Genomic DNA, 22,921 nt, shown 5'->3' with positions numbered 1-22,921 from the left:
AGTGTGCCCCAATACTCACTCAAATCAAGGCCCTCCTGGAAAATGGGGCACTAGTCAAATGTAACTCTCGCTGTAACACGCCCTTGTTTCCAGTAAAAAAAAAGGACATTAAACGGAGAAGCCCCGAAGTACCGTATGGTTCAAGATCTCCGCTGCACCATCCTCAACCCGTCCATGCTACTTCCTCTTTCCAGGGGGGATGTGGATGATGATACTAATGCTCTAGATGAAGATGCCTTTACACACTCAGAGGATCATGATTGTCTCAAACAGATGCAGGAAGAAGCTGCCTCCAAGAGAAGTGTGTCTGAAGACCCACTCCCGCATGCTGACCTGACGTTCTTCACCAATGGTTTTAGATATGCAGATGAAACAGGAAGATTCCATATGGGATATGCCATGGTTACACATGACAAGGATTCATTTAGAAAAGAGAAACCAGCGGTGTACGTGTCTCCAAGACACTGAAGAAGGGCCTCAAAGCCCTCTTATGAAATTTATCTATTTACATCAAGGCAAGACACCGGATGATGAAAATAAGTCGTGGCAAGAAGCAGGAGCTAAAAAAGGATGAAGATGGAGTCTGGAGGAAGAACAAAAAGATCTGTCTACTTCGTAATCTGTACCCCTCGGTGACAGAATGGGCATACGGTATCACCCATAGAAGCAAGAATCAGATGAATGACTTGATTTGGAAGACCTATATGGCACCTGGAATTTCTACTGTCACCCAAAAATATTGCAAGTCCTGCTTTGTGTGTGCAACATGCAATCCAGCACTGCCTCAGAAAGTTACTCAGAAATATTTAGCTAAACCACTCTATCCCTTTCAAAGAATTCAAATCGATCATATTCAAATGCCAAAAGTAGGGAAGTACGAGTATGTACTGGTAGTGACTGACATGTTGTCGGGATGGCCTGAAGCCTATCCAGTAACCAACATGACTGGCAGAGTGACTATTAAGAGACTCATGACCTGAGGTAGTGTGCAGATATGGAATCCCAGAGGTAGTTGAGAGTGACCAAGGACCCGCATTCACTGCAGCACTGACTAAGGAACTATGGACATTGGTAGGGGCCGATTTGGGTTTGCATACTCCTTATCACCCCCAGAGCAGTGGTAAAGTAGAAAGGCTAAATGGCACCTTGAAAAACAAAATATTGAAAGCCAGTCAGGAGGTCAAACTTCCTTGGACAGACATTTTGCCCATTGCCCTATATTTAGTCAGAAATACTCCGAGGGGTCCCACTAAACTTACACCATAGGAGATTCTTTTTGGGGGGCCTCCAAGGTTGGGTCAATATTTTCCACAACAGCTAGCCTTAGGAAGTGATACTCTTGTAAATTATGTCATCGCCCTTACTAAAGAATTGTCACTAACACATGCTTTAGTTTTATCATCCAGTCCAGATACAGATTTTAGTGAAGGTGCTCACACTTTCCAACCTGGTGACTACGTGCTGGTAAAGAAGTTCACCAGAAAGACATCCCTGGAGTTGAGATTTGAGGGTCCCTACCAAGTGCTCCTGACCACTCCTACTTCAGTCAAAGTTGAAGGAAGACTGACGTGGATACACGCCTCCCACTGCAATAAGTTTATGCCTCCATCAGAACCTTCTCCATAATGTTACATATCCTCTACTTTGTGTGTTGTGCCATTCTATACTTATTTGTAGGAGCACAACAGGTCGCAATCACCCAAGCAAGAGAGGTGATCACGCACTGATGGGTGAGGGAACCACAGTAGGGACAAAAGGTTAATAAAGTATTTAGGGGGGACTGTTGAGGCGAGCCATAGGCTCAAATACTTAATTAACCTCCAGACATAGGAGTTTGAGAGGAAAGACCCACAAAGTGTATTATTTCACCTTACATAAGGTTGTATAGATCAAAAGATGGCGGCCATTTCCTGTTTCATCACACCATGGGAGAAAGCTGCATTCTATAGAAGGACTAATCAACCACAGAGCGACACATCGCATGGACTACGCCCCCCTGATTACCTCATGGATCACGCCCCCCCTGATTACCTCATGGATCACGCCTCCTGATGACCTCATGGATCACGCCCCCTGATGACCTCATGGACCACGCCCCCTGGACTAACCAATCAATACAGCTGGTTACTCACATTCTGGGCTAACCGAGCCCACATACAGTGTTTATATAAGTCTATGTTCGGGTTCAATAAAGACACTTGGAGCTGTGCCATAGCTGATCAAGGAGAGCTTACATCCGACTGTGTGGGTGTCTGATGTTATTCTTTCGTGCATGCACTTGATCATATTTATTAGGCCAGGAGCAGGAAACTAGTGAACATACCAAAGTGTTCACCCTAACATTTGTACCCCATATACCACACCACACACCATCAAGATACGGGATGTACAACATCTGAAACAACGAATACTGGAAGCCTGTGCTAGCATTTCTTCTGTGGTGTTGCTATCGGTGTGTCAAGAGTGGGAGAAGAGGGTTGCATTGACAATCCAACACAATGGGCAGCACTTTGAACACATTTTATAAGTGGTCATAAACTTGTAAAAAACTCATGAAAGAATAAAGTTATGTTAAAAGCAAGCTCACCATTGTTTTTCTTATGAAATTCTCAATAAGTTTGATGAGTCACATGAGTCCCATTAAAAAAAAATAAAGTCGGATCCAAAATGGCCGACTGCAAAATGGCCACCATGGTCACCACCCATCTGGAAAAGTTTCCCCCCTCCCATATACTAATGTGCCACGAACAGGAAGTTGATATCACCAACCATTCCCATTTAATTCAAGTGTATCCATATAAATGGCCCACCCTGTATATATTGCGTCTTATAAACTGTACTCGGAAATCAACTGGGAGCTGAGGTTACCTGTATGGCCCCTACAGGGGATGTTTGGCCTACTTATAATGATTTGGACTGTTTTAGCTTGTAACAAAAGTTAAGTACCGACACGTGTAACTGGTTCTTGACTGCATAATACAGAAGAAGCATCCATGAAGTGTTGTGCCTGCTATCTGATGTATATCAAGTTCTTGTAAAGTTTATTTTTGGACTTTGACCTCCCTCATTCATCTCCATACCATCTGGTCCGGGTTATATATATATATATATATGGTTATATTTATGTTTTATATTGGGATCTGTGATTTCAGTCTACTCCACTGTGTATAGGATGTCTATAGGATAATAGAGTATAGTAAAGTTGTTATGGACGTGACTCAACCAATATTGTGCAGTGAGTCTGTTGTTCCTATAGTGACGGATGTTTCTTGTTGCTAAAACTGATTTTTTTTTTTCATGTTAAACTTTTTTTAAACAACTCTCATTAGTGCGATCATACAACATACAAGCCTCTGCTTGCTCAGATGATGCACTGTACTACTGTAGTGCGGTGTATCATCACTGCCTGTCACTGTAATACTAACGGCCCCATACACATGAGATAAGTGGTGGCTGAGCTGTCATTTGGCAGACGGCTATCTCTCCTGACTCCCCCATACTCACAAATATTCCAGCTTTCCTGTGATCTGTATGAGAGTCACCTCCAGACTCCTCTAGTGGTGGATTATCTACAGGAAAAACAAACGGATTAGCCTATGAAATTCAGGATGCCAGATCTTTCTCTGCCCTGAAATCATCTGTCAGGAGGCCCCCAAATACATTATATAGTCAACCAACTTTCATGCAGCTTTAGTCTAATGTGTCTGGGGGCTTTAACCCCTTAACTACCCTTGCCGTATTAGTACGCACATTTGCGTACCCCCCGTTCAGTGAGGGCTGCTGCGCTGAGCCCTCACTGAACCGAGCACATGTCAGCTGATTCTTACAGCTGACATGTGCCCGCAACAGCCCCGGGTGGAATCGCGATCCACCCGCGGCTGTTAACATGTTAAATGCCGCTGTCAATCTCTGACAGCGGCATTTAACGCGCGCTTCCTGGAAGCGCGTCCTAAGCCCCGCCCACCGGCGACCCCGTCACGTGATCGTGGGTCACCGATGAGTGGGCATGACAACCCAGGGTCTGCAGCAGACGCCTGTGGTTGTCATGATCTGGTCGCTATGAGCGCCACCTAGTGGTCGGCGCTCATAGCACAGGACCATTTCTGCTGCATGCAGGGGACCTGCTCGTCCCCTGTATGTAGCAGAGCCGATCGGACAGTTGCTGCTTCTAGTCTCCTATGGAGACTATTGAAGTAAGTAAAAAAAAAAAAAAGTTTTTAAAAATATAAAAAAATATAAAAGTTTAAATCATCCCCCTTTCGCCCCATTCAAAATAAAATATAAAAAAAACCCGTTCAGAATTGCCCGATCTATCAATATAAAAAAAGAATTAATCCGATCGGTAAACGGCGTAACGAGAAAAAAATTCTAAACGCTAGAATTATGTTTTTTGGTCGCCGCAAAATTGCAATAAAATGCAATAACGGGTGATCAAAACATCGGATCTACCCCAAAATGTTATCAATAAAAATGTCAGCCTGGCGCGCAAAAAATAAGCCCTCACCCAGCCCCAGATCACAAAAAATGGAGACGCTACAGGTCTTGGAAAATGGCGCCATTTTTTTTTTTTTTACCAAATTTTGGAATTTTTTTTTCACCACTTAAATATAAAAGAACCTATACATGTTTGGTGTCTATGAACGTGTAATGACCTGTAGAATAAGAATGGCAGGTCAGTTTTAGCATTCAGTGAACGTGGTAAAAAAAATAAATAAAAAACAACTGTGGTATTGCATTTTTTTTGCAATTTTACCTCACTTGGATTTTTTTTCCTGTTTTCCTGTACAGGATATGGTAAAACTAGTAATGCCGTTGAAAAGTACAACTCGTTCCGCAAAAAGAAGCCCTCACATGGTTATATTGACCAAAAAATAAAAACGCTATGGCTCTGGGAACAAGGGGAGCAAAAAACGAAAATGCAAAAACGGAAAATGCTCCGGGGCTTAAGGGGTTAAAAAGTAACTTATTGGACGCTTCCTCTGGCCCGGCCTAATAGACTTTTGTACATTACAGGCCCAGGCACCATTATTAGGCATTTATATATCGTAGTAAAGGCCCTGTCACACATAACGAGATCGCTAGCGAGATCGTTACTACGTCACGGTTTTGAGATCGCTGGAGAGTCTTATCGTGATCGTTGGGGAGCCGTCAAACATGCAGAACTTGCCAACGATTTCGGCCGCCCCAGCGATCTAACTAACGATCTCCGTGGTCGTTGGGGCGCTTTTACACAGCAGCTATTTCAACGATCCACACCTTGATAGGAATTGTACTGTGTCACAAAAGGCCCTGTCACACATAACGAGATCGCTAGCGAGATCGTTATTATGTCACGGTTTTGGGATCGCTGGAGATTCGTTTCATGATCGCTGGGGAGCTGTCAAACATGCAGAACTTCCCAATGATTTCGGCCGCCCCAGCGATCTAACTAACGATCTCGGTGGTCGTTGGGACGCTTTCACACAGCAGCTATTTCAACAATCCACACCTTGATAGGGACTGTACTGTGTCACAAAGGCGTGCATAAAATTACTTTTCCGCGTCCCCTCATCTCCGATTGGTGAACGCTACTGCGTTCTGATTGGGCGGCCTTCTTTTAACACAAGATCACCCACCAGACGGGATCGCTACTGGATCTCCAGTCAGATGGGAACACTGGTGTGTGCATTGTTCCTGTACAGATGTATGGATGTCCATATATTTATATGAATATATATATAGAGATGTAAATGGCCATTTATGTGTATGCATATCTGTATGTTTGAGAGTATGTATGTGTATATATAGTTACCTGTATACGTATGTGTATATGAGTGTGTGTGTGTATATATTTATATACTTAAAAATATGTATGAGTACATGGATGAATCTGTTTACATACGAGTACACGAATGTATATGCGTGTATGTATGTATCTGTATACGCATGTGTATACATATGTATATACAGTACAGACCAAAAGTTTGGACACACCTTCTCGTTTAAAGATTTTTCTGTATTTTCATGACTTTGAAAATTGTACATTCACACTGAAGGCATCAAAACTAGGAATTAACACATGTGGAATTATATACTTAACAAAAAAGTGTGAAACAACTGAAAATATGTCTTATATTCTAGGTTCTTCAAAGTAACCACCTTTTGCTTTGATGACTGCTTTGCACACTCTTGGCATTCTCTTGATGAGCTTCAAGAGGTAGTCACTGGAAATGGTTTTCACTTCACAGGTGTGTCCTGTAAGGTTTAATAAGTGGGTTTTCTTTCCTTATAAATGGGGTTGGGACCATCAGTTGTGTTGTGCAGAAGTCAGGTGGATACACAGCTGATAGTCATATTGAATAGACTGTTAGCTGCTTTTTTCTTGTCATAATACAAATTCTAAGTAAAGAAAAATGAGTGGCCATCATTACTTAAGAACTTACTACATAAGAAATGAAGGTCAGTCAGTGCGAAAAATTGGGCAAACTTTGAATGTGTCCCCAAGTGCAGTTGCAAAAACCATTAAGCGCTACAAAGAAACTGGCTCACATGAGGACCGCCCCAGGAAAGGAAGACCAAGAGTCACCTCTGCTTCTGAGGATAAGTTTATCCGAGTCACCAGCCTCAGAAATCACAGGTTAAGGCTGTGTTCACACGATGCGTATTTCATGCGTTTCCGCGGCGTTTTTGCAGTTGCGTAAACGCCGCGGAAACGCATGAAAAACGCATGGTAGAAGGGAAGCAATGTTCCCCAATGGAAATCCGCATGTGCTGTGCCCATGATGCGGATTTTTCCGCAGCGTTAACGCTGCGGTCAAAAATCCGCAGCATGTCAATTAATTTTGCGGAAACGCGGCGATTTCGCCGCCATTGACTTGCATTAGAACGCGCCAATTCCGCAAGACTGCATCTGTACTTGCGTAATTGGTGCGTTCTAATGTGCGGATGGTACCCGGGTGTGGAGGAGAGGAGAGTCTCATCCACACCCAGGTACCATTAAAAAAGCTGTAAAACAAGAATAAAATAAAAAATAAATGTATTCTTACCATCTGTCGGCCCGCGCAGCGCTCCTGCTTGGTTCCCGGCACTTGCAGTGAGTTGTAGGACCTGCGGTGACGTCAGAGTCATGTGACGGGTCACGTGACGCTGACGTCGGCAGGTCTTTCAATTCAAAGTTGCCGGCGAGGGAGAACAGATTGAGCAGGACAGCGCGGGCCATCAGAGGTAAGTATATACACTCTCTCGGTTCACACTGTATAAATCCATGCTGTTTGCATGGATTTATATAGTGTGACCTAGTTATCAAGCACTTTCCAGGTGATGCTAACATCGCCTGGAAAGCGCTTGTCAATCTGCATGCGGAAACGCATGTGAATCTGCATGTGGATCCGCATGTATTCTGCAGGAAAAACGCATGCACAATCTGCATGCGTTTTTTCTGCCAGGGAGATGCAGAAATTTTCTGCTTCATTTCTGCATCGTGTGCACATACCCTAATAGCAGTTCAGATTAGAGACCAGGTCAATGCCACACAGAGTTCTAGCAGCAGACACATCTCTACAACAACTGTTAAGAGGAGACTTTGTGCAGCAGGCCTTCATGGTAAAATAGCTGCTAGGAAACCACTGCTAAGGACAAGCAACAAGCAGAAGAGACTTGTTTGGGCTAAAGAACACAAGGAAGGACATTAGACCAGTGGAAATCTGTGCTTTGGTCTGATGAGTCCAAATTTGAGATCTTTAGTTCCAACCACCGTGTCTTTGTGCGAAGCAGAAAAGGGGAACGGATGGACTCTACATGCCTGGTTCCCACCGTGAAGCATGGAGGAGGAGGTGTGATGGTGTGGGGGTGCTTTGCTGGTGACACTGTTGGGGATTTATTCAAAATTGAAGCCATACTGAACCAGCATGGCGACCACAGCATCTTGCAGCGGCATGCTATTCCATCCGGTTTGCTTTTAGTTGGACCATCATTTATTTTTCAACAGTACAATGACCCGAAACACACCTCCAGGCTGTGTAAGGGCTATTTGACCAAGAAGGAGAGTGATGGGGTGCTACGCCAGATGACCTGGCCTCCATAGTCTCCAGTCCTGAACCCAATCGATATGGTTTGGGGTGAGCTGGACCGCAGAGTGAAGGCAACAGAGCCAACAAGTGCTAAGCATTTCTGGGAACTCCTTCAAGATTGTTAGAAGACCATTTCCGGTGACTACCTCTTGAAGCTCATCAAGAGAATGCCAAGAGTGTGCAAAGCAGTCATCAAAGCAAAAGGTGGCTACTTTGAAGAACCTAGAATATAAGACATATTTTCAGTTGTTTCACACTTTTTTGTTAAGTATATAATTCCACATGTGTTAATTCATAGCTTTGATGCCTTCAGTGTGAATGTACAATTTTCAAAGTCATGAAAATACAGAAAAATCTTTAAATGAGAAGGTGTGTCCAAACGTTTGGTCTGTACTGTATATAGATGGACTGCTTACTGCGGTGACTACTGCTACTACTGAAAGAATGAGAAACAAAGCTTTTGCATAGTAGAACACACAGTTTATTAGACACATCTGTACAGAAATGTCAGTAGTGTAGAAACATGAGTAGCTGCCCACTATAGGTTCTGATGCTGCCAAGGAACAGCACCAGGACCGTTAAAATACTGGCAGTAGTTGTCGCGGCAGATCTTCGCATCATGGGTGTTTCTGCCATGTCCCACTGGTTGAAGGCCTGCAATTGCAGGATCGTTTGCACGCCATTCACTGAGCTCCACTTCCCCATTGGCTAGGTCCACAGAGTCCACGAAGCGAGCCGGACAGTACGTAATTGTATCACGTCGACACAGAAAGTTGTGAAGCGTGCAACAGGCCAAAACAACACCGTCTATTGATGTAAGCTTCATGTTAATTGGCGTATGAAAAACTCTGAAGCGGTTGGCCATGATACCGAAGGTATTTTCTACAACACGACGTGCCCTTGACAAACGATAATTGAAAATTCTTCTTTCCTGGGTAAGACTTTTTTGGGGGAACGGTTTAATAAGATTGGGATGAAGTGGGAAGGCTTCATCGCCGACAAAAACAAAATTAAGGTTACCTGTAGTCTCTGAGTTGGGAGGCAAGTGTAGGTCACAGTTGTCCAATCGCTCTCCAAAAAGTGTGTGCTCTAAAACACCACCATCAGAAACCCTGCCGTTCATGCCAACATCTACATTTATAAATTCGTAATTGGCGTTAACAAGGGCCATCATGATGATGCTGAAATAGCCCTTATAATTATAAAAATAGGATCCGCTATTTGGTGGCTGAGTGATTCGGACATGTTTCCCGTCCAAAGCCCCACCACAGTTAGGGAACTGCCACAGCTGCTCAAAATCAGAGGCAATCTTTTTCCATTCCTCCTCCGTGTTGGGAAACTGTATGTAACTACGTAGACTGTGGTAAATCGCATTACATGTCTCCGGAATTAGAACGCTGAGCATGGGCCTTGAAATGGCTGCAGAAAAATGCAAGTCTTGGAGTGAGCGTACGGTGGCCAGGAATCTCAGTGTGACTGCCAATCTTTCATCTGCCGGAATGGCAGCACGCATCGATGTATCCTTCCGTTGAATACGTGGCGTAACTCGTTCCAGTAACTCTTTAAATGATTCCTCTGACATCCTCAGATAGTTGCTAAAATCATGAGGATTCTTCTCCTGAAGCTCTCTTACAAGTTGCATGTGGGACAATTCAGACCTCTTCTGCAGCCACTCTCTGGTCCACATGCGACGCTTTAGTTTGGAACGCCTCTGTAGCTCTCGTGCCTCATCTTGACGCCGAGCTTCCTCAACCAGCAATGCAGCAACCACAATAGCACACTGCCCGTCGTCCATGATGTGCAAACTGCAAACATAACATGAAAAGATGAGAACACTTTCAACAAAACAACGCAAGTATTTAAACTGTACATAAAAAATATCATGGAAAACCATGTTCCATTCCGTTAGTGAGCGTGACAGAAAACGTGCTGTGTGGGTGCGTGTGCATGAGACCCCTAAAATATCTGTCCATTCAAAAGCATATATATACAGATAGAAGCCAAGCCCTCCCTCCCTGAAGAACAATGATAGCAGATAATTGGTAAATGTCCTATAAATTAATTAAAAATGGAAACTCATTTGAGACCTCAAACAATACCTACCTTGCTAAAGATGCCTGATTTCTTCAAAGCGGAGTGACAGCTGGAGAACGCTACAATGATCCGCAAAAATCAGCACTAGTCCAATGAACGGATATTAACAGCCCGGAGAACTCTGCTAGGATCTGCAATCAAGCACGAGGTCAGAAACAAAGGACGGAATCGCTATCCTGTTGCCTTCTTTAATGAGAACGCTGTAGCGACCACCAATCGGGGACGAGGGGCGCGGAAAAGTCTAATTTATGCACGCCTACGTGTCTCAGTTCTGAATCGCTAACGAGGTCATTGATAAGGTGTCAAATACAGCGATGCACACTGCCCAGCGGGAGCTCAACGACCCAGGAATGGTCCAGGAAGCTTTGTAACGATCAGCGATCTCACAGCAGGGGCCTGATCGTTGCTACCTGTCACACGTAATGAGAGCGCTAGCGATGTCGCTATTGCGTCACAAAACCCGTGACGTATCAATGATCTCGCTAGCGATCTCGTTATGTGTGACAGGGCCTTAACTAGGAAGCCCCATATTATCAAGACCTTGGGGGAGGAGGGACATTCAGCAAAACTCTACCAAACCTTCTTAGATGCCATGTTTGTAATTGTCAGCAGCAAGTGGTTAAACTGTCAGGGATTTTGTTGCAGCCGCATCTGTGCATCCCTGCGGTGTACATCTATGTACTGGTGCCCAAAAGAGGTTTTTTGTTTTTCTTAAATGTTTAACGTATTAAAAATAAGAAAATTTCTTTTTTCATGTTTTTTTCTTTTTACAAGAATTGTTGGTACCAATTTTCTTTTGAAACATTTTAATATCTGCTTTATTTCTGGTGTTTTTCTTGCAGTATAGGAAAGCCTAATGCCGTCCTCATCGTGAAGTAGTTATTTCTCCTGTCACGTGTAATGAATATCTCCTGCAGTATTGCTAATGCCGATTGTAGTGTCGGTAAATTAGATGAGAATTAGCTTTATGGAAGATGAGTCTATGAGAAACGTATTCAGCTGCCGACTCCGAGGAAGAAACTGCTTGTTGTCTGTGGCCTAAAATATATAGGTTTTATTATTAGATGTAAAGCAGAAAACTAAATACTGTAAAATAATAAATCTCATATTTTTCTCTTATTATCTCCAGTAATTGTATTATTACCCAGGATTTTTATGATGTTACATCTACTTATCTTCTTCTCATTCAGATCTCTACAATATCAGATCCTCTCAGTGACAATCTTCTATATAAGAGAGTTTTCCTGATTTATCCATCAAACGTGGATATGGACAGAGACAAGATGGCGGAGAGGTTATTACACCTCACCCTAGAGATCCTCTTCCGGCTTACTGGAGAGGTGAGAGATTCTGATGACGTCACATTACATCATTCTTATCTATGGGAATAACAGATGGACAGAACTGGAGAGGTGAGGACTCTGGAAATGTCTGCAGTGAGATTTATTAATGTGTCTCTCCATAACCAGGATTACACAGTAGTGAAGAAGACCTCTAGTGAGCGCTGTCAGGCCCCTGTGTCTGAGGGATGGGGAAGACCCCTGAGCCCAATCACAGGGCCTCCATCTCATCACCTGGTACATGAGAACATGAATGACCAAAAGATCCTAGAACTCGCCTACAAGATGATTGAGTTGCTGACTGGAGAGGTGACGCTGCTGGGACATTATACAGTAACGCTATAAAGGGATCGGGGGATGACGGTATCATTGTATGTGTCAGGTTCCTATAAGGTGTCAGGATGTTGCTGTATATTTCTCCATGGAGGAGTGGGAGTATTTAGAAGGACACAAAGATCTGTACAAGGACGTCATGATGGAGGTTCCCCAGCCCCTCACATCACCAGGTAATAGACAGGACTAAATACACACGGCCTATAATTATCTGTATGTAAAGAATGAATTCAATCCCTGTATGTGTTTCCTCCAGATCTGTCCAGTAAGAGGACAACACCAGAGAGATGTCCCCGTCCTCTTCTTCCACAGGACTGTAAACAAGAAGACCCCAATGTTCCTCAGGATCATCAGGTAGATGGAGAGAAGGTGTCATGAGATCTCCCCTATGATGTGTAGACGGCTGTGAAGGTCTTATTATCAGTTTTGTTTTATCCACCAGTATTATAGGTTTTATACATGTGTAATGAGAACGGTGGAGATGGCAGGATTAGATCTGATCATAGATGGGACTTCTCTATCTGTCTGTTACTTTTATAATATTTGTTTCAGGGTGAAGATCTGACCCATATTAATACTACAGAGACATATATGAGGAGTGATGAGTGGTGTAAAGAGGAGATTCCTACATATGACTACCCAGGTGAGTAGTAACCACTAAATGCTGAGAAGTCACAGATTCTTCTCAGTCCCCGGCTGTGGCTTCTTTATCAGTTCGGTAGTCCGGCTGTATCACAATCGTGTGATCACCATTTTGCCCCTGGAGCATAACATTCACCTCCATCTGAAAATGTTCAAATGATTTTGTGAATTGTGAAAGCCCTTTTCTGTAGAATTTACAATCTGGAGGATCCACCTAGCCCCTGGGATTAGGAGACGCTGACCCTTACCTGCCCAGATCTGTAAACTACAAAGCCAAATGTCAGCGTATGTAGAATGTGCTGACAAGTGAGAAAATCACTTGAAGAAAAATATGATGGGCCTGTAAGAGAAAGCGGAGGGTAATGATGCAATAACAGCAGAGTTTCCTTTTATCTAAACTTTAAAATTTATTTTAAATCTAACTTCAAACAGGATTGTGATAAACTATACAGAAAACATTACACCTCTGCCATGATATATCTCTAAGCTGTGCGTGGCTGATGGCTGTAATATACATTTATTCACCCCTGCAGGAGATGTGTTGGCTCCAGCCCTGGTTTCATGGATTCACTCCACGTCATAAATTTCGTTATGTTTTCAATCCTAAAGAATTCAGATTACTGCACAATCTCTCCTGAAATGGGGGCGCTAATACTTTCTCTACTCTTCTGCTCAGGAGTTATAGTAGCTCCAATGGTCCACCATATATGAGTGCAAGTTCGGTTTAGTGTTGGAGCTCTCCCCTCATACATACGTTGTTATTGGGGATGTAACATCTCTTTTATTCTGTATTTTTTTCCAGGTTCATTCTGTATAATACCTTTATTGTGGTGGGATCGGCCTGACTCACTTATGTGTCTCTGTAACTCCCTGGTAGTCTTTAAAAGAAGGTCTCCATTACGTCTTCCCAATGCCCGAGGGCTAAATTTAAGACACCTCATCTCTGCACTATTATAAAAAGTTCTCTTTGAATGTCTAATATTTCTTCTTGAAACTCATCTGACAGAAAATATTGTCCCTTACGATAGTTTAGATTGCCAAGAGCCACCGAGCCCCATACTCCAATTACCCCAGAGAGGTTTCACCACTAGTTACTCACTATTTACTGATGGAGACTGTTGAGTTTGATTATTTCAGTAGATGTGTTATTGTCTATAGTCACAGTTTTTGACTACAGTAGTTGGTTCCCAAAATACTTGATTTAACCTCTTCCTGCAGCCAGTTTTGTGTTGTTAATCAGGTCTCATTTTTCTAATCTAACGTGTCACTTTATATGGTGATAACTTTGGAATTCTTCACAAAGGATAATAGGAAACAAATGGACCTTACAAATTATTTTCCAACTTCTTGTGACTCTGACAATACCCTATATACGGTTGTACACTACTGTCTGGGCACATGGCAGGTTAAGAAGGGAAGGAGCACCATTTAGCTATTTGAATGCAGATCTTGCTGGAATAGTTTGCAGACACAATGTATTGGGGGCACTGTTCATGGTCACCTGGCAGCTCAAAAGATGGCTACCACGAACAGGCTTGGCGCTATCTACTTCATTTTCTAGATCCCAGGGATTGTCTTGCTCATCACCATTTAACCCCTCTACATGGATCTAGAGTTACACAGGGACCCCTAGGCTTGGGCCACGGTGTTATCTGCAGTTCCGTGGTGTGAGATGGGAAGAAGAATAGTCAGGTAGCCGGGTCAGAACCAGGAAGGCAGAGAAAATACAAAATCAGAAGACACAAGAGTAGTCAGTAAACGGGTCGGGGTCACAGCAGGGAACAAATACACAATCCGGGAGCTGAGCACAGAGGACTGAACCAGAGGAGAACAAGGCTGTATCTGGCAGCTTCCGGCAATATGCTTCCAGCTTTGGTAGGGTGCGGTGCTTTCCAGTTGGCTGAAGTAGATTACTTCAGCTGGACCACACACACCCATACTGCCAGACAGGATGGTTCAACAGGTCACAGGCACCCGAATCCTAATGGCTGGGCAGAGCCTGTGCCGCCCAGAGCTTCTGGTTCTGACGTCTCTTCTATCACCAGCGCCGCCTGCAGGATGAATAAGGCGGCTTCTGGTGACAGAAGCAGACGTCGCAGGAACAGATCCCACAGGAGATGGGACCCACCATTTACAGAAGCCCTAATGTGACAAAATGTCAGAAAACCAAAGCAGTAGAAATCCCCGTAAAGTGACTTCATTTTGGAAATTATAACCCTCAGTGAAATAATCTATAGGAGTTTTGATTATTTTGACTCCATAGGCACTTTCTGAAAATTAGCACGCAGTGGATGGTGGAGAGTAAAAATTACACATTGGCCATTTTTTACCAAACACATAGTGCCCAGATTGTGCTCCAGGAGACACACACCCTAAATTAAGTCGGATCTTCTCACTATAGTAATGCCAAATACATGGATGATAAATGTTGTTTGGGCGCAGAAGCGAGGGGGGATTTGACTTCGAAAGAGCGGATTTTGCTGGATTGGTTTATGGAAGCCATGTTGATTCTAAAGAACCTTTGAGAATCTAATAATGTGGAAACTTCTGTTTGACTTGAGTGGGGACTTGTTTTTTTGTGGGATGAGTAGAAGTTTTTATTGGTATCATTTCTGCAGAATGAACAAACAGTTGAACACTACGCTCCACTGGTTCATCCTATGAGGTTTTCTATTAGACTGTGAACTGTCATTCTGTCAATAACTTGCCATTTCTACAGACATTTTAAGTACAATTAACACAAGAATCCCATAGAAAAATAAATAAAGATTGCATACCACTTCTAAATCAATCTAAACAAACACATCCCTGGGCTACATGCTAGTCCAGGGAAATGAAGAGATATATGCTCAAGTTTAAAAATCAATTTTATTAGACACAATTATAAAAAATATAGGAATATTTAAAATCCTCTATTGTTTAGATTTGTGTCTAATAAAATTGATTTTTAAACTTGAGCATATATCTCTTCATTTCCCTGGATTAGCATGTAGCCCAGGGATGTGTTTGTTTAGACATTTTAAGTAGAAATGTTAAAAAATATAAATTTCAAGGACATTTTATTCAAAATTAATAATTGTTTTTTTTCTTGGCAGATGACTGTACCAGAAGATCAGATGGACAGGAGATTTTTAAATCTGATGATCTTGAGATCCCACAGGATACAATTGAAGTGAATGCCATTACTCCAGATATACCATCATCCCTTCACAGGAAAGATCTGTCATCTGATCCTATGAAACAGGTCCTGTCTTCTGATTCATTACCGACTACTAAGGAAAATCAAAATAAAATAAGAACAAAACGAACTGCTCCTAAAGCAAAGAAATCATTTTCACATTCAGAAAATGGAAACCTTTTTACCCTCAAAAAGTCTATTCTTAAACATCAAAACATACACACAATGGATAATAGATTTTTTTATTCCAAACGTGGAAAATGTTTTAACCATAAATCAGTTTTTGTTAATCACCAGAGAACCCACAAGGGGGAGAAGCCTTTTTCATGTTCAGAATGTGGGAAATGTTTCAACCGGAAAGCACATCTTAATATCCACCAGAGAACCCACACAGGGGAGAAGCCTTTTTCATGTTCAGAATGTGGGAAATGTTGTAACCTTAAATCAGATCTTGTTCGTCACCAGAGAACCCACACAGGGGAGAAGCCATTTTCATGTTCAGAATGTGGGAAATGTTGTAACTTTAAATCAGATCTTGTTCGTCACCTAAGAACCCACACAGGGGAGAAGCCTTTTTCTTGTTCAGAATGTGGGAAATGTTTTAACCAAAAATCAGTTTTGATTAATCATCAGAGAACTCACTCAGGGGAGAAGCCTTTTTCCTGTTCAGAATGTGGGAAATGTTTTACCCAGAAATCAAATCTTGTTAATCACCAAAGAACTCACACAGGGGAGAAGCCTTTTTCATGTTCAGAATGTGGGAAATGTTTTAACCATAAATCACATCTTAATAAACACCAGAGAACTCACACAGGGGAGAAGCCATTTTCATGTTCAGAATGTGGGAAATGTTTTAACCATAAATCAGCTTTGGTAAAGCACCAGAGAACCCACACAGGGGAGAAGCCATTTTTCTAATCTTTTTTTTTTAATCCAATAAATTTTTATTGAGATTTTTTTCATTAGTTTTTTTTTTTTTACAAAACAAGAAACCAGTACATACAATAAAAAAATAACATATCATAGGGATGACATACATGCATCTGTCCTATATATCCTACAGCTTGCCCATTACCGTCTGATAACTTGCAGTTACTATATCTTACAATTAACATTTCACATTCTTGAAATCTCTTATATAACCATAATATTGTAATAAGCATTATAATCCTATACACATATAGGTGTGCTATATTACCTATACCACATGTTAGGGAATTCCAATACACATTACAATGAAACATTAGACCTCGCCATTAGCCCCCTTCTCCCATAAGTCATTGTCTCTCCAACAATAACCCCCTTGATGGCATTCCAGGTGTATCCAACCATAAGCCCCATATTTTGTCTAATTTATTCATTCAGTTTTGTTTTTTATATACCCCTTTTTCTAATCTGATAATATTATTTATCCTATTTTTTAGTTCACTCATTTCTGGAGGTAAGGGGTTAATCCATTTGGATGCAATATGTTTCCTAGCTTGAAATAAAATATGTGAAATCCCTATTGAAATTGGGTCAAATTCCATATCATCTTCTAATATACCGAATAGGCATTTTTTTAGTCTGGTTCAATATCTATTTTATATACCCTCTTTATAATAGACAAAAGTATTATTTTCTACCTAAAAGGGCGTCCATCTTGATTGTGCATTAAATGAATGCCGAAACTGTAGATATTTATAGAATTGTTTATTTGTCACCCAAATCCCCCCTTTAATTTATCAAAGCACTTAAGTATTCCTTCAGACAATGTTTTATATCGTATATATTCCTTTATCCTCCCAACTCCGGAATCCCTCTAATTTATAGACCTCTGCATATTTATTATTAAACCATATAGGTGTAGATTCATTGCAGTCTCCTATTTCCATTATATCTTTACCCCTATCCCAGACCTTGTAGAGTAGAGCAAGTGTAGGGTATATTGATCTCTTGTGTGCGAGGTCATTCAGTTCCACTATATGAATAGGAATATTCCACGGTGTTCCTGAGGTAATTAACCCCTTAATACTATTTGGGTTTGCAGCACTTTGCCACTCACCCAAATGTTGCAATATAATATATTAGTGCATTAGGAATCGCCAATCCACCAGGTTCCTTGTCACTTTTATTCACATTTTATCCTAGCCGATTTCTTTTTCCACATAAGACAATGAAACTTGCTATGAATTTTCTGAAAATGGGAATTATGGATCCAAATAGGGGCATTATGCAGAATGTATGAGAGTTGGGGCATCAATATAATTTTTAATAAATTCCCTCTTCCTACAGCTGATAATGGTAATCTCCACCACACATCGATTTTCTTTTTAATCTTTTCCAGAAGAAGATATAGATTCAGTACAATGTAATCCGGAGATCTTATCGTTATACTTATACTCGGTATTAGAATTTCTCAACCGTTTGTATTCGTGTATGTTCTAATATGCTGGAATTAGGGATATCATCATATGGTAGAATAACCGACTTATCCCAATTAATGGACAGTCCTGACCATTCACCAAACTCTCCAATAATGTTCAGAATAGGATCAATAGACTTCTGGATATCACCTACAGTAGAAATCAGAAGTTTACATCCACTATATAAAAAGACACATATGATGTTTTTCTCAATATCTGACATGAAATCAGAATAAACCTTTCCCGATTCAGGTTAATTATGATTACCATAATTTATAATATTTGCCAAATGCCAGAATGAGAGAGAGAGAATGTTTTAAGGAATTTTTATAACTTACTGCAAAGTCAAAAGTTTCCATACATTTCATTAGGATTTGGTGCCATTGCCCTTAAACTGAAAGACTTGGGTCTAAAGTTTGGGATATCCTTCCACAAGCTTCTCACAATAGTTGGTTGGAATTTGGGCCCATTACTCCTGACAAAACTGCTGTAACTGATCTAGGTTTATAGGTCACCTTTGCTCGCACCTGCTTTTTCAGCTTTGCTCATAAATCTTCAATAGGATTGAGATCAGGGCTTTGTGACCGCCACTCCAAAACATTGACTTTGCTATCCTTAAGCCACTTTGTTATCATTTTGGCAGTATGCTTTCGGTCATTGTCCATTTGGAAGACCCATTTCCGCCCAAGCTTTAACTTCCTGACTGATGTCTTGAGATGTTGCTTCAGTATTGCCACATAATCTTCTTTTCTCATGCTACCATCTATTTTGTGAAGTGCATCAGTCCCTCCTGCAGCAAAACAACTGCACAACATGATGCTGACACCCTCGTGTTTCACAGTTGGGATGGTATTCTTAGGCATCCAAGCTTCTTCCTTTTTCTTCCAAACGCAACAATGGTCATTATGCCCAAAAAGTTCAATTTTAGTTTCATCAGACCACAGGACATGTCTCCAAAAATTAAGGTCTGTATTCCAGTGTGCATTTGCAAATATTAATCTTCCTTTTTTATGTTTCTTTTGGAGTAAAGGCTTCTTCCTGGCAGAGTGGCCTTTCAGCACATGTTGATACAGTACTCGTTTCATGGTGGATATTGACACAATCTTACCAGCTTACGCCATCATCCGCTGCTGTTATACAGCTGTGAAACATGAAGGGATTGCCTAACAAACAGGAAATCCCTGCATATATCACAGCTGTGTTACAGCTGCGACACATGCAGATGCGGTTGCTTCAACTGAAATGCCAAGCACGCCGAAACTACTCTGCGAGTACCCGAGCGTGCTTGTTTAAAGGGTTAAACAAGCATGCTCGCTCATCACTAATGTCAGATATTGAGAAAAGTATGCATATGTGTCTTTTTATATAGTGTATGTAAACTTCTGGTTTCAACTGTGTATATATATATCAGTAAATCGTCAGCATAGAGTGAAAATCATTCATCTAAGTTACCATATTTAAAGCCTACAATATCTGGACTAGCACACAACATACAGGCCAGAGGTTCAATGGCCATCGCGGGAAGGAGGGGAGACAAGGGGCATCTCTGCCGTGTGCCCCTCCCCAACGTGATTGAAGCAGATAAGAGACCGTTAGTTCTTATTTTAGTCTGAGGTCCCGAGTACAAAACCTGTATGTATGATAGGAATTTGGAACCCACCCCAAACCTTTTCAGAACCTTCTACAGGTATTTCCATTCTACGCCATCAAATGATTTAGCCGCATAGAGAGAGAAAGAAAGAATAGCTTTATGTCCTATTATTACATCTGATTTATGAATATGCAAAAAAAGCCTTCGTAAATTTATTGCTGTGGACCAGTTTGGCATAAAGCCTGATTGATCCTGATGAATAATCTCTGTAATAATGTGAAATAATCTATTTTCCAGGCCTTTGCAATAATTTTAGTGTCTACCGAAAAATGGGACGATATGACAGCGGGTCTTTCCCTGATTTCAAAAGGACCACTACAATTGCCTCATTCGTAGATTTTGGTGTGTGACCCGATTCTAATGCTTCATTAAAAGTATCTAATAGTTTAGGGATTAGGAGATCCTTATATTCTTACATAGCAGTCCATGAGAGCCGGTGCCTTTTCATTACCAAGGGACTGTAATGCGTCCTCAAGTTCAGACATTGTCAGTGGGTTTCCTAGGAGCTACTTTCCTCTTTAAACTTAGGTAATTTTATATCCTCAAGAAACAATCCAAGTTCGTCCTCATTTCCTCTAAATCTTGATTCATAAATACTAGAATAGTAAGTATGAAAGGCATTTAGCACATTATTGTTTCCTGATGTGGTGTCTCCATTTTCCGTGACATAAGATGGATCCTCCTTTGATTTATCTACGGTAGACAGAAGATGCCCCACACTTTCCCCCTGTTCAAAATATTTTTCTTTGTAAAGAACTGCTTGTTTTCCATCTTAGAGATAAGATGATCATGAAATAATCTCTGAGCTGCCTCTTACTCCCGGCCATTACCAGCTGACGGGTTTAGGATGTATTGCACCTCAGCCTGTTGCACCCCATTTTGGAGATCTTGTGTGAATTCTTTAGTTTTACAGTGGTGTTCATAAGTCCTGCATAGGCGTGAAGAAAACTATATATTTCATACTTCTGCATCTCTACAGTGAAACTGGTGGAACATATATGTTTTTGTAATCCCTCATTGTATGCCATACTCATTTTTGAATGTCCCAAGTGTATAAATTGTTATGATATGCGCATTTTTGATAATTTTTTTTACAGCATAACCATACCTACACCAATACAGTGTGTAGAATGGTGAACAGGTTTCTAAGTTCATTAACTTCCATTGCAAGTTCACACAGAGTTGAATTTTACTTTTTAAGATTTATTATTTTTTATTTAATTCAGAGTCCTGAAAAGGGCCTTTTGAGTGCATCTTTAGCTTCTAATACTTTATTGGCCAGCCTTTGCTCTTGAGCACCAACTTGCATCTCTGTGGCATTGAGTGAACAAGCTTCTGCAGATGTTCACGAGTGATGATGGGGTTCCAGGCCTGTATCAGAGACTCAATCAACTCTCTCTTGGACCTTGGCTGTTTTTTAGATATCTCTATTGATACCTTGTGCCACAAATTTTCAATTGGATTGAGGTCCGGGGACTGGGCTGGCCAGTCAATAGTAGCCACCTTGTTCTTTTTTTTCCATTCCGTTACTGCCTTAGCTCTGTGACAAGGAGCATTATTATCCTGGAAGATAAAATCCCCTGAAAAACAGGTGTTGAGCAGAAGGCAGCATTTTCTTATTAAGGATGTCTATGCATTTTTTTGCATTAACCATATCCTCCACAATATGAAGCCTTCCAACACCATTGGCATCCATACAGCCCCAGACCATTACTTTCATCGGATGTTTCACAGAGAAGCTCAAACACTCTGGCTTGTATTCTTCATGTGGAAACCTTCTCACATAAGACTTGCCATCATTTCCTAAAATGCAAAAAGTGCTTTCATCACTAAATAGCACTTTTTCCCACTCCTCCTTCCTCCATTTTGAATATTTCAATGCCCACAGTTTTCGCCTTTGTCTTTGTATGGCTGTCATCAATGGCTTCTTTCGGGCCTTGCACCCTCTCAATCCTGCTTCCAAACATCTCTTCCTAACAGTTGATGTTGATACCTCAATATTGCACTTTTCTTGCCATTCTCGCAGAAGCTGAGGAGAGGTGAGCTTTCCATTGGCAAGGGATGTTCTTATCAGTACTCTATCCTCCCTTTTAGTTGACTTTCTGGGCCGACCAGATCTGGGCCTGTCCTGGGTAATTCCAAGCTGCTTATGTTTCTGCAAAATTCTTATGACTGCACTCTGATTACAGCCGACCTTCCTTGCGATCTGGGGGCCAGTATGACCCTCTTCATGTAGCACCACAACTCGCACATGATCCTCCGCTAACAAAAATCTGAAGGCTCCCATCATAAAGCTCTACAGTATCATTCACTAGATAGACCAACAGATAAAACAAACCAACAAAGCAGCAGATGTGATTCAATGTAATGGAATGTGATTGGCTGCCATATGCAGGTATTGATTGGTCACAAGAACCTCATCTGTGATTGGCTAATTTTGGATCTGAAGCTGTACAATATTTAGTTGTGCTTTCAATTCCCATATTGTTGCAATAATTTCAGGCAAAACTGCTTCAAAAGCTAAAAATATTACAGGGAGAGAATGCAAAATTGTATTCTGAACAAAACCATATATAATATGTCATATTAGCATCGAAGATATTCGACAGAAAACGTATAAAACTTGAAAAATCAATTTATCCTATTCCTATGCAGGACTTTTGAACACCACTGTAGCTTTGCATCTAATAATATCTCTTATAAGTGTTCCTCTAACATAGGCCTTCATGGCATCCCATAGTATTATTATTATTTTTTAAACATATTTTATTGGTATTTTTGTAAAGATAATTCAAAACACATCCAAACAAACACAAGAAACAATCAATCCAGATGGGTTTTGCTGTTGATTCTTGAGCTTTCAGCCATACGCTGCGACATAGACCAATCCTTCCTTTCTAATTTGTTCTTATTCTCCTCCTCCTTCCTTTCCCTGATCTACATGCTATTGATTATTAATCTTTGTCTAACCATTTCACACCTTTATGCAAGTTGGTTTCTCATTATGTTCTAATATCTATTACTTTTCCCAATAGATTCTTATGTATCATACAATATTTGCAGAATCATCTGTTGGGTCTTGTAGGAGTTTTCCTAGGGACCCTCTCAATCTCTCAGTGTGACACCAGAGTTAACAAACGACGTTACAATATGTGATTTCTTCTTGATTACCGTGTTTTCCAATAAAAGTTTTTCCATTTAACAAAGTATTTGCTCGTGAGTTTCTTATT

The 22,921-nt window shown here is 41.2% G+C and overlaps 1 protein-coding gene across 1 annotated transcript in view; it reads left to right on the top strand.

Moving 5' to 3' along the window:
* LOC141198682 (uncharacterized) overlaps positions 1-20,665 on the top strand; it is a 35,647-nt gene extending 14,982 nt beyond the window's left edge. The window contains exons 2-6 of the mRNA XM_073663084.1: positions 11,333-11,791; positions 11,865-11,988; positions 12,266-12,276; positions 12,368-12,458; positions 15,553-20,665. Of these exons, the coding sequence (XP_073519185.1) occupies positions 11,537-11,791; positions 11,865-11,988; positions 12,266-12,276; positions 12,368-12,458; positions 15,553-16,553 (1,482 nt within the window). The 5' untranslated portion in view covers positions 11,333-11,536 and the 3' untranslated portion in view covers positions 16,554-20,665. The remainder of the gene's footprint in view (positions 1-11,332; positions 11,792-11,864; positions 11,989-12,265; positions 12,277-12,367; positions 12,459-15,552) is intronic.
* Positions 20,666-22,921: the final 2,256 nt, after the last annotated feature.

Source organism: Phyllobates terribilis, unplaced genomic scaffold (assembly GCF_046119375.1).
Source record: "Phyllobates terribilis strain yellow unplaced genomic scaffold, ASM4611937v1 Scaffold_99__1_contigs__length_5935540, whole genome shotgun sequence".
In the NCBI taxonomy this organism is placed as follows: Eukaryota; Metazoa; Chordata; class Amphibia; order Anura; family Dendrobatidae; genus Phyllobates; species Phyllobates terribilis.
The sequence above is the reverse complement of the archived record's forward strand: the minus strand, read 5'-3'. Positions and strand labels throughout refer to the sequence as shown.